The sequence below is a fragment of the Pituophis catenifer genome, unplaced genomic scaffold (genome assembly GCF_029215685.1).
Source record: "Pituophis catenifer annectens isolate HBS135680 unplaced genomic scaffold, rPitCat1.0.hap2 SCAF_1, whole genome shotgun sequence".
Classification (NCBI taxonomy): domain Eukaryota; kingdom Metazoa; phylum Chordata; class Lepidosauria; order Squamata; family Colubridae; genus Pituophis; species Pituophis catenifer.
The window spans coordinates 318312058-318324717 of record NW_027256881.1 but is presented as its reverse complement, the minus strand read 5'-3'; the positions used below and the strand labels follow the sequence as shown (position 1 = coordinate 318324717).

Here is a 12660-nt window from a genome sequence, read left to right as displayed (position 1 = left end):
GCTGTGAAGCAAATGGTACCAAAAAGGCAATAAAGATTCTGTTGATGTGTGGTGTCATTTTGCCTATCAGTTTTATTTGATTGTATTTGTATTATTTTATGTAATTCATCCAGTAGATTTATGAATTAATTAGTAGTATTTCTGTTTTGTTTTTAGATGCACGTGCAAAATCCTTGTGTAGTTTACTAAAAGTGCAAAATATTGTAGAATAAACCAAAGTAAAAGCAGATCTTGAATAAAAACTGTGTAAAAACCATTTATTAAAAGACAGATATTAGTTCATGATTGGGTCAGGCCAAATATTAAAAAACAGTTTAAAGGTATCAAAAACACATCAGTGTTGTCATTTGGTACATATTAGATATTTAATCACATTCTTGCTTTGCTGCAAATGACAATCTTCCATTGGTTACTAGCTGGAATTAAGCTACTTAAGGTACAATAAATGGTAGATTGGGTTGTGCCTGCCATTCCACTCACTCAGCTGGCTGGTTACAGTCTGACAGTAGGAGAAAAATAAAGGAGAAGAGTATCTCTGAATTATATAGCCACAGACATCCAGGAAGAAGAAAATGGAAAGTACTATTGAGAACAGATTTTAATTTAGGTAGCAAAGCCACATAAATTTTGAGGACTATTAATATTAGCTCTGTAGGTAGGTTCCAGTCTAATCTCTCAATTTAGTTCTTTAGCTTTTTTCAGCTAAATTTAGATCAAATGCTTAATAATATTTTTTGAGTATATGAACTAAGTTTCACTTTGCCATGTCTTAGTAAGTCAATTTAGACATCTGAAATCATGCTAAGAACTTTAACTATTATTTCTATAAAATATAAATTGAGAAATCATAGTTTACGATTGGCAAACCAGAATCTGAAATCACAATGTACAGTATATCACAGAAGTGAGTACACCCTCTCACATTTTGTAAATATTTAAGTATATCTTTTCATGTGACAACACTGAAGAAATGACACTTGACTACAATGTAAAGTAGTGAGTATACAGCTTGTATAACAGGGTAAACGTGCTGTCCCCTCAAAATAACGCAACACACAGGCATTAATGTCTAAATTGGTGGCAACAAAAGTGAGTACACCCCTAAGTGATAATGTCCAAGTAGCCATTTTCCCTCCCTGGTGTCATGTGACTCATTAGTGGTACAAGGTCTCAGGTGTAAAGGGGGAGCAGGTGTGTTAAAGGTGTTATTGCTCTCACTCTTTCATACTGGTCACTGGAAGTTCAACATGACACCTCATGGCAATGAACACTGAGGAGCTGAAAAAACGAATCGTTGCTCTACATAAAGATGATCTAGGCTATAAGAAGATTGCCAAGACCCTGAAACTGAGCTGCAGCACAGTGACCAAGACCATACAGCGGTTTAACAGAACAGGTTCCACTCAGAACAGGCCTCGCCAGGGTCGACCAAAGAAGTTGAGTGCCTGTGCTTAGCGTCACATCCAGAGATTGGCTTTGGGAAATAGACATATGAGTGCTGCCAGCATTGCTGCTGAGGTTGAAGGGGTGGGGGGTCAGCCTGTCAGTGCTCAGACCACATGTTGCATCAAATTGGTCTGCAGGGCTGTCGTCCCAGAAGGAAGCCTCTTCTAAAGATGATGCACAAGAAAGCCTGCAAACAGTTTGCTGCAGACAAGCAGACTAAGGACATGGATTTCTGGAACCATGTCCTGTGGTCCAATGAGACCAAGATAAACTTATTTGATTCAGATGGTGTCAAGTGTGTGTGGCGGCAACCAGGTGAGGAGTACAAAGACAAGTATGTCTTACCTACCGTCAAGCATTGTGGTGGGAATGTCATGGTCTGGGGCTGCATGAGTGCTGCTGGCACTTGGGAGCTACAGTTCATTGAGGGAACCATGAATGCCAACATGTACTGTGACATACTGAAGCAGAGCATGATCCCCTTTCTTCGGAGAGTGGGCCGCAGGGCAGTATTCCAACATGATAATGACCCCAAACACACCTTCAAAACGACCACTGCTTTGCTAAAGCAGCTGAGGGTAAAGATGGTGAACTGGCCAAACGTGTCTCCAGATCTAAACCCTATTGAGCATCTACGGGGCATCCTGAAACGGAAGATGGAGGTGCGCAAGGTCTCTAACATCCACCAGCTCCATGGCATGGAGGAGTGGAAGAGGACTCCAGTGGCAACCTATGAAGCTCTGGTGAACTCTATGCCCAAGAAGGTTAAGGCAGTGCTGGAAAATAATGGTGGCCACACAAAATATTGACACTTTGGGCCTGATTTGGACATTATCACTTAGGGGTGTACTCACTTTTGTTGCCAGCAGTTTAGACATTAAGAGCTGTGTGTTGCGTTATTTTGAGGGGACATAACATTTACAGTGTTATAAAAGCTGTATACTCACTACTTTACAGTGTAGCCAAGTGTCATTTCTTCAGTGTTGTCACATGAAAAGATATACTTAAATATTTACAAAATGTGAGAGGGTGTACTTACTTCTGTGATACACTGTAGATAACATTGGTACATTGGGGTTTTCACTAAGGGTGACTGTAGTTACGGCCACTACCTTGCATCTGAAAAAGCTCCTGCTCCGTAGAAAAGGGAGTGTTGAGGATGATTATATGTGCAACTCTAAACTGTTGCCCTTTTAGATTAAAAATCCTAATCCACGCTTTAAATTTTAAATTATGGATTTCTGATTCTATTGTAATTTCTGGTTTGGAATTGTGGATATATTCACACATAATTTGATGGTGGATTTGTGATCTTGATTTGTTGAACAATATAAGAGTTGATACATTAATCCCCAAACAACTAACTGCATTATAGTTTATATTTACGTATGAATCCAGCCAATTTCTCCTTTGAATTTTTGAGATACTGGAATAATATGATATGTCTTAAGAACATAGATGCTTTTAAAATATCTGGGGAGATGTAATATGGTATCTAAATTGAAATTGAGGCCTAATACTGGGGCCTAATAATTGTTAATCATTCCACCTGTATTTCCCTTTTGCATTTATTTTCTTTGCCTCTCTCTTTGCAATTTATTTGAAATTGGCTATGACAGACTTTTGCTTCCATTTTGCTGACTTAACCCTGAAGCAACCTAGAGGATTGTTGTTGTTTTAACTTGCCACAAAGAAGGCTAGGTAGAGAATGATAGCTCTACTATCACCAGTGTTCATTTGTTTGATTGATTTTTACTTTATAAGTAACTAAGGTACTGAACATGCCTAATACTCCTTCCTCCTCCTCTTTTCCCCTCACAATAACAACCTTGTGAGGTGGATTGGGCTGAGAGAGAGAGAGAGGCTGGTTGAAGTCTAGAATTCATGGTCTCCTGGTTTCTAGGCCAGCATTGTAATCACTACCCAAAACTGATCCATTAATTAATACATGCATTACCCCATTCTTTAAATGGAAAGGTATGAGCATAAATTTAATGAGAGAATAAGAAAGTAGTACAGCTTTTGGCTCAGATGTCTGTTTGACTTCTCAAACAAAACATAGATTGTTGAACAGTTTTCCATAGCTACTCAGTGAAAAAGAGTGAAATTACAACTTGGCAAAAGTGTTAAAGCTGTAGGGTTTTTGATTTAAAAAATCTGCAGTAAAATTTATCTTCAATAAATTGACAGAATTTTATGTAGTGCATAGTTCTGCATACAGTAAAGAACAAATGATTAACAAGCATGGAGAATGTAGTTACTGCTGTCCACAGATGTATTAAGAAAGCCTACTTTGAAATTCTGAACATGTTGAACAATTTTGAGGATGTTGTTAGCATCCAGTTTTTCTGGATGACACTGTGTACTGACCTTTTCTCTACACTTTCTGCTATTTGATTAATTATTTTTTCATTGTCCCAATAACAAAATAAAATTGAGAATAACATGTGTTGGTAGATTATGAGCTTTGGGTATTGTAAGGGAAGTACAAGTTGACTATTTTGCACCTCCTCCCTTTGCCCTGGGAAGACATTTATCTACTTTGCACTTCTCTTTGACACCTCTGAGGATAAAGTGCAAGGCTGCTTGGTTCCTTGTTTTTATTTTTACTTTCGTTGCATGTGGTGTGGTGAAGAGATTTTTGAAACTGCAGCAGTTTATGGCAGGATAGTTTTTGTTTAAGTTATTATTCACAGGGAATTTCACCTCCACTTGATCTCAGAAATTCACCTTTCATATATTGGAATAATGCAAGTGCTATGTTACAGTTTGTATATTTGCAGGATTGATGTAGCTTCTTTCTCCCATATATTTCAAAGAGACAACCTGGAACTCGGACCACAGAAGTGGAAGAAACAAGGCACACTTTTAATATTTTACATACTAGCAATCTTTCAATTAGGAGCCATGCTTCTTTAATTCCAGTAATATTAAACCAATATAAACTTTCAGTTATTTGGGGTTTATGTCAATAAATCATTATAAATTAGCTGGTACCCAGTCAGCTACATAACTGATTAAAATATGTATGTAAACCTGAATAAAAATGCTTAGGAAAAATAAAGGGCATTAAAAGAACATAGAAGTTCACATATGAAAAGAATCTTGGAAAATGACAAAGTATCTGTTTTTATGGAATACAAAACTGTTTTTGTATTAGAGAGGCTTTAAACTACTCCCATAGAAACTACTCCCATACAGTTTTCATTATTTCTCTTTACTGCAGAATTCTGTGCTGTATTCAGTTTTGTTCTGGAAGGTCATCTAAGATTTAGAAGCAGCTTTTCAAAGGAAGAGACTGCTGGCCAATGAGATCAGTGAAAATTGGTTGCCCTACCTTATATAAACATAACCTGTTTTTCCTTCTGGTAGCACAAAGTCAGAATGACGTGCAATCTATTAGGGTTTTTTTCCCTTCCTAAATAATTTGGTAAGTAATTGGCTGTGTCAGAGAAATTTGGGGTTTATTTGAAAACATTTTGATGCTTATTTAAAAATTAGATGATTATTTTCAGGCTGTTTCATCTAATGACAGATTTATTCTTCTGCTTCTTAATTCAAAGAATCATTTTTTTCCTTTATACAGGTGAACGTCTATGTGCTGGGAAAAACGTTCCTTCTGTTGGCCCGAGAGCTCTGCATAAATGCTCCAGCTATAGGTATTTTTAAATAAGAGTTAGCTTTTGATATGTAGTTACATTGTGCCATTATTTCATGGCAGCTTTTCAAAAATACTTACATGGACTGTTTAACTGAAGTATTTAAAGATACTTCAGAATTAAGACTGGATGAATCTAGAAATGAAAGCTGTCTATGTAAGCTCAGGGTTTACCTTAAAACTGAAAAACAGTTACTTCTGTTATCAGTGTGACTTCTTCCAGTTATATCCATCTTTTGAAGTAACTGTAACAAAACATATATTTGAACTAACATTCAACAGAAATAAAATAAGGATGGTAATAAGTGCTTTGGACTTAATGGCAAATAATGTTTCAGAGCAGGCAGAGGCATGAACATGGAACATAGCCCAAATATAGAATATTGCACTTGCCAACAGCTGCTTAAACAAAGTTTATTCTTTCCCAGGATTATATGTGATGAGGACATCCAATATTAAAAATAGAAAAGGAAAAGTGAATGAATAATAAAGAGCTTGATTACTTTAGAGGGATTTGAGGCCTGTCTCCTTAAAAAAAGGGCAGTGCTGCTGCTGCAATTTTGCAAAATCCAAAACATGATCCTTTCTACATCATGAGTTGTGGACAGTAATTATAATAGTGATGTTATATATACCACTGACTCTGTGACCTGGTTCATGCATAATGCTTAGACATACAGTACTATACTGTTAGCTTTTCTAAGCTATTCATTATAACTTAGAGTTCTATGCAAACCAGGTCGTTATGATTTGTTTTGAAAAAGATGATTTAAAAAAAAGAATTTTGTGTAAGAGCTCTATAGAGAGAGTTTAAATGTACAAAGAACATTTGTGACAAAAGAAATGTGCTTCGTGGTACTTTTGCAGAAAACAGAGAGAAACGCTCAACCATTGTCTTAGTATCATATTGTCTAGTGTGTGGTACTAATCCCTATAAAAATGTTCTTAACTGTTTTGATGTATCAACAGTGGTAACAGCATTATACCATGGATGTCAGAAATGAACTGAACATTTTCATTAAGTCATTTCTGAAGATACTGGGAAAGTGGTATGATATGTTAAAAAATGCCAAAATTTACTGCTAACAAAAACTAGAATAATTCATTTCTGACATTCTGAATAATTTATGTACCATTTTAGAGTGTCTAAACCACTTTGGGTATATTATCTGAGTAATCTTAAAACAGACCATTATCCTTGAGAAAGTGGCTTGCCTGTGACCATATGGAGCGGTAATGGCAGAGAAGACATTTGAACCAGGGATGTTTTGACTAATGCTCCTAGCAACAGTGCTGGCAAGCTATGCGAGATGTTTCCCTAAATTAGCTTGTTGTGCATGCTGGTTAAATGATTATGCTGTTGGTTTCACATAGTAGCATATGTATTTAGGATATAATTCAGAGATGCTCTTTCAGTCTAATTACTTAATAAGACTATAGCTGTGTAAATGGACCTTATAACTCTTTATCAGGAATTTTAAATTTTCAGAGATGAATCGCAGACACTATTAATAGTATCATATTAATATCATACATTTTAATATGGATTTAGCACAATATTGAGATTGAAAAGATATTTGCTTTTATCTCGTAACTTTAGATTGATGCTTATTAAAAAGGTTACATGAGGAACTATATTGGGCATTATATATACCCATATTTCTGTTAAGTATTTGTGAAGTTTCCTCCTATAGTAGAAATGTGTCATGGAAAACAAATCCGGAATCCCCTTGGTTACATAGCTCATAAGCACCTTTAGATCTTGGCAGATACAACTTTTCTGACTTATCCTAATTCATATATTGCCCCGTTAAGTGCCTGTGGCTTGATGAGCATACGTCTCCATTGCTGGATGAACAGGAGTGGAAAGGACACTAAGTAAAACTCATTTTGTAGAGCGCAGTAGCTGCAAGATAACACTTCGTGATAGCTTTGTTGCTTGCCTCTTGGGCTGTCTCTATAGTTACATATACAGATGGCTGACAGTTTCCTCCTGGGGGATTATTAAATTATAAATACTAAATTAAACAGCTTGATCTTCAGTTTACTTACTCAGAAGTAAATGGCATGGTGTTCAAAGTAGATTCCTGTAGTATTCTGATGTTGAAAATCAAGTGAATGTACTTATTATTACATGATCTGTGACAAATCAGTTTGGACACATGGAACCTAGTAGTGAAAAATGTTTTGTGAGAGGAAATAGCTGCCTGCCCGTAGTTATTAGCTTACCATTCTGTAAACAAACGTAGGGCTGAGATTTTGAAAACACTTTCAGGCCTGTTTCCACACAATATGGTTAAATAAGTGAAATAAGGGCCTGGCAGCTATATCGATACAAAACTTGATTGGTGTGTGCTGGGTAGATTAATCATAATCTATGAATACAGCCATTATGACCTGGCTTTTGTTGGTTAAGAAGAAAGCACTGTATAACAATTTGATTATACTTTAGATTCTGTCGCTGTGTTACAGAATTCTGAAATTTTAGATGTGCCTTTTCTTTGTACACATGTTTGTATCAAGAGAAATTCATCTCCTGGAAATTATATTTATTTTACTCATTATGTTTTAGGAACAAACATTTCCACTAATGCTATATAAAAATAAATGTTTGTTCTGTAGTGCAATCTTAGTTTCAGATGTGTCTTCAGTCTTAGAAGTTTAGCTTACAGAAATAGATGTGGAATTATAGCACCTTAGGTTTCATCTTTAAAAAAAGTGTTACTATTTCTGCATATATTGATGTGGTTCAAGTACCAGAAGATTAATAATGAGCAAAGCACATAAGGATTTAGGACAAGTAAAAATGTTTTATATTCAACAGGTTCTCAAACTGCTCTACTTTATAACATTCTAGTTGAGTCAGTCTCAGCCGTTAGTTATCTATATACAAAATAAATGCACATCATGTGCAATTTTTTTAAACATTTCTTGCTCTGCATACTGCAGTTTAATAATTAAGTCAAATAGCTTATGAATAAATAAAATAAGATTAAATTCAAGAGCATTCCTTCACTTAGTTTCATAGCCTGATGGTAAATAGATAAGTAAGTACTATAATACTCTGACCGGCTCTGCAGTCTTTCAGTCAGATCAGAGTATCTATTAATATGCAGAACAGCCCTGGAATACAATCTAAGTGAAATGCATCATGCGTAGAAAATGAGTTCAGGTATTTGTCCTCCTTGCACTCCTGTGCCATTGGTGCTGTCTGAGGAACACTGGAATTGGAATGTCACTTTTCCACACTGTACTTCAGTCATTCCCTCTTGTCCAAAATAGCTGAGTTCATTGCCATCTAGAATGGCACTTACATTGTAAAAGGTGTCTTGCTCAACCTGCACAGGATGCTCAAACCATACTGAGAAAGTGTTACTAGATCCATCGGATGTAAACTTTGTCAGATTCTGGGCAAGTACAGTGCCTAACCTCTTCAGTTCAATTTTGACGCTGTATTCAGCTTTTCCACAACTTGACCCATAGAGTCCCAGTCCTGCTATAAATATCCTTTTATCTACAGCAAACTGGATACTGTCACATCGTCCCCTGTACCTCCATTGATTGCTGCGATATGCAGATGATTGAAATCGATGGCATCTTTGAGGTACAAGTCCTTTCCGCTTCGTTAGTGGAAATTCTAACTTCGGTTTATTTGCAGCAGTATACCACAAGAAAATATTATGTCTTTCCTCAAGGGTCAGGATGTCAGACTGAGCAGCCCCATTGGCAAACTCTTCCAAAGTCATGGTTGGAATCCGAACCAAGTATAAAGCTTTCCCTAATACATTCCTCTTGTTCCTTGGCGTAATTGGCAGCCCTTGTCGCTTGCATTCAGCCTCAGCCCAGTTCAGAACTGCCTCGAACACCACAACCTCCTTGGTGTTTAGTGCTTCCCGCATCACAATGATCTCTAGCGTCTGTTGATCTATTTCACAGAAGCCCTCCGATTTCAGTGCCATTTCAGCTTGAGCATCAATGACTTCCCAGCAGCGTTGTGTCAGCTCTGGTTCCTCAAAGAGCCTGCTCTGAGACAGCAGAACGCAAGCATTCTTGGCCTCTAAGCTAGTCTCCAGAAAATTGACGCAAGCTTTTGCTAAGGCTGGGACAATGTATTTCTTGGCCGCGTACAGAGTAGCAAGCACAGTGTCTGCTTCCAGCTCGATTTCATCACTATACATGTACCTATGAATATAAAAAGATTCCCTTTTTAAAAAAGAAAAATACACAACTCTTAGTTACAACTTTCAAATTTTTTTTGATGATTTTAAACTTTTACATTCATGTTCCTTAAATTTTTGCTTTAAAAAATCATGCAATTAGTAACTTGTCTTAATTATTACTTACTTTAATAAGATTAGGAAAGCAGCAGGTTCTACATCTGGTATATGGATTTCAGACTTGACCTCTGCAAGATCTCCATAAAACATTGCGTAGAAGACCGAACTACCCACTGCCAATACATACTGCATTAAAAATTATAAATTCAAAATCAGGGTTTGGTAGGCAGAGAATCAAATACATTAATTTTCCTATCTCCCACTTAGCTATAATGGTTTAGATCAGAATATATCAGCACATTTTTTTTTGAAATCTGCTATTACAGTTTGGATTCCTCCCCTCCCACCCCACTGCAATTCAACTGCAGATAAACTGCAAGGAAATACATAGCAATAGGACTTAGTCTTATATACCGCTTCACAGTGCTGTCAGTGGTTTACAGAGTCAGCATATTGCCCCCAACAATTTGGGTCCTCATTTTATCGACCTCGGAAGGATGTAAGGCTGAGTCAACCTTGAGCCGGTGAGACCCGAACTGCTGATATTCTGATATTTCTAGGCAATTGTTTTGTTGCATTTGTGCAACAATGTCCTCACTGAGTTAAGAGGACAAGGAAACAAGCATCTTTTAATGCACAATTCATCTACATGGCACAAATAGAAAAGATCCCACCAACCTTGTGAGCAGGAACTTTCTTTGCTGCCCCCACTGGGCCCACAATGAAATGCACGTCAGCCATAAGTTCACTGTTGAACATCAATGCGTTTCTGTATAGATTTACAAAACGGAACCATAATTAACCCCATACCTCTACCCTTGCCATCCCATACTCTTTGTTCTTCTCCCCTCCCAATCAATGCAGGCTACCCCTTCCCCCTCTTTTTGGAACTATTTCAATCATTACTGCAATAGCTCTTTTCTGTGTTGGCTTGTGACCAGAACAGGACAAGTAGCACCGAGTAGCAATGTTAAGAAAAATGCTCAACTTACTACCCAGTGGGCACCCAATGCAGCTTTCTTGGTAGCGCCACAGAAATAGTTTTGTTAACTGAGAGGTCTTCCAAGATGTTTTGGGCTTCCTAGATAGTCTACTGCCCTGGTGTTCCTGGAAGGGTCTCATCCAAATAGTAATGAGGTTATCCCTGCTTAGCTTCTGAGCCTAGGTGTGATCAGCTCCAATTCGCTGAGCAAGACAGGATCAAACCTCCCCAATTTCTGGAAACCCTTCAACTCCCCACGAGCACAAGAGGTACCCCTTGGTTATACCAGACAGGGGAATCCCATTGCCTGTTATTGCAATGGAAAGCATTGGTGCGGGAGAGCCCTTTCAGGAAGCCAGCACAAAGTTCACGCCCAGGTTCTTGCAGCAAGTGCCGAAGCTTTTCGCTCCGAGTCTCTTTCGCTCCCAAGCTCTGCCTTTAAGTTGCCCTCCCTTCCTCTCGCTCCTGCCGCCGCCGCCGCCGCCTCAGCCTCACAACGCGTTTCCTTCTCTGGGCTGCTTGCCCGAGCGGGGCTTACCTCTCTCGCAGGGTGGGGTGGAAGGACTGCCAGTTAGCGCTCTCCACGTTGTTGTTGTTGAGGTTTTGCAGCGGCGGCGGCGGCGGGGGCTGCGCGCTCTGCTGGAACTGAAGGGCGTTTTTCTTGGTGTTGGCGGCGGCGGCGTTATTGCTGTTTGCGAGATTGGTATTGGCGCTGGCAGGGTAAAGTTCCGCAGCCATCTTCTTTTTGAGGCCCAGGGGCAATATCTCATAGCATGCTGCCCCTTTGCTGTTGGCCCGGACGCTCTTTTTGGACTTCTTTAAGGTCTCTGGAAGCAGAAGAAAGAAAGTCAAACACTTCATGATCCGTCCATGGAAGCAACCATGGTCCAGGGGCATCAGCGGGAGGGACCCCCCTCCTCGGCCATCAGTCGAGCGCACTCTCGCTTCGAAAGAATTAAAAAACAAAACAAAACACAACCACCACCCTTCGAAGGACAGCAAAAACAAACTACAGCGCCTCGTTTGAAGGATTGGTGCCTAAAGCATCTTTTGTGTTCCGGCTGGTGGCGCAGCGATGATGCTTTAATGACTCATCGCTCACCTGGCGGTGGGGAGGGAAGGACGCTGGGGATGGTGCAAGGCTCTCCGAAGCTCAAGCCGCGGGGCAGGACTTGCCCGGATCCCGCTCCGCAAAGTCCCAAGGAACTGTCACGATGCCGATTTTCCTTTAAGAGACGAGAGCAGCCCTCGACCCCGGGGCAATGTAAACTTCTGCCAAGGTTCTTGGGGAGGCTGGAGGACACGCGAAAGCGGGAAACCCGGCTTTCGCCCGTTTTCAGGGCAGAGGGCGAACATCCGCGAAGCAACTGTAGATCTCCGCTTATGGTTGTTTATTTAGTATTATTCCACAATTCAGGTTGCAAGTCCTCCGTCTCCCGAGCGATAAAATCCCAGAGGCCGAGGGACACGAAGGAGAGAGGCATACGATCCGGCCGCTTTTTTTTTTTTTTTTTTACGAGCGGAAGTTTTTTTTTCCTGTCCCTTCCCGTCCCTTTTTCGCCTTTAAAAGCGAGACTCGCCAGGCCAAGCTGCAGGAGAGGGAAGCATCCTCTTAGGCTGGAGTCCGGGTCCTGGTGCTCCCCAGCGGCGGTCTGGAGATGCTTCTTTTCTCGAGGCCGCGTCGTCTCTTTTCTACCCTACTTCGAAAGTCGGCAGGACTAACCGCGTCTTTGCAGGACAGGGCGCCCGTGGCCGTCCGCGTGTGCGCTCCACGCGTGTACGTGCTTCCTCCCCGTCTCCCCGCTGTTGTTAGCACCACCGCCACCTCTTCCCCAATGTTGCTGCTGCTGCCGCCTCAAATAGTCAGCAGCAGCGCCGCGCGTCATCGGCGGCTGCTCCAATGGCGAAAGGGCACAAGAGGGGAGGGCCGGCCTCTCTCGCTAGACAATATGTCATTCTTCGCTCGCTCTCTCGAACCGCCCACACGCCCCCCTCCCCCCCCCTCCGCGCTTTCCTCTCCCATCAATCCAGTCCCCTCCTCCATTTGGGAAATTTACAGGAAACCCAAATTCACTCTCACTGTTGGATGGAGGGGAGATAAATGCACGCGCGAGCACACACGGCGGGGGGGAAAAAAAAAGCTGCTGCGGCGGAGCAGTGGGAGTGACGGCCAAACGTAAAAACCTTCCTTCCTTCCTTCCCGCCCTACCTTCCACGACCGCCCTTCCCCAAAAAGGAGTCGCAGAAACTCTTCCAGAAGTAAAAAATCCGTTTAGAAAAAGGGTCGCTGTTCCTTC

At 40.4% G+C, this 12660-nt stretch overlaps 2 protein-coding genes across 5 annotated transcripts in view; one reads left to right on the top strand and one right to left on the bottom strand.

The window, feature by feature from the left end:
• Positions 1–12660, top strand: part of BRF1 (BRF1 general transcription factor IIIB subunit) — a 243669-nt gene that overhangs the window by 99784 nt on the left and 131225 nt on the right. The window contains exon 5 of the mRNA XM_070931601.1: positions 5033–5105. Coding sequence (XP_070787702.1) covers positions 5033–5105 — 73 coding nt within the window. The remainder of the gene's footprint in view (positions 1–5032; positions 5106–12660) is intronic.
• Positions 7895–11733, bottom strand: BTBD6 (BTB domain containing 6). 4 transcript variants are annotated; one of them, XM_070942361.1, is made up of 5 exons: positions 11466–11733; positions 10902–11190; positions 10060–10150; positions 9449–9567; positions 7895–9286 (listed from the first exon to the last, which is right to left on the bottom strand). In XM_070942361.1, exons 2-5 carry the CDS (start codon positions 11099–11101, stop codon positions 8254–8256), a joined length of 1443 nt encoding a protein of 480 aa, XP_070798462.1. In that variant the 5' UTR covers positions 11102–11190; positions 11466–11733; the 3' UTR covers positions 7895–8253. The 4 variants fall into 4 exon arrangements, with proteins under 4 accessions (XP_070798462.1, XP_070798439.1, XP_070798454.1 ...); XM_070942338.1 differs by having other exon boundaries at positions 10902–11539; XM_070942353.1 differs by lacking the exons at positions 10902–11190; positions 11466–11733 and adding an exon at positions 10374–10788.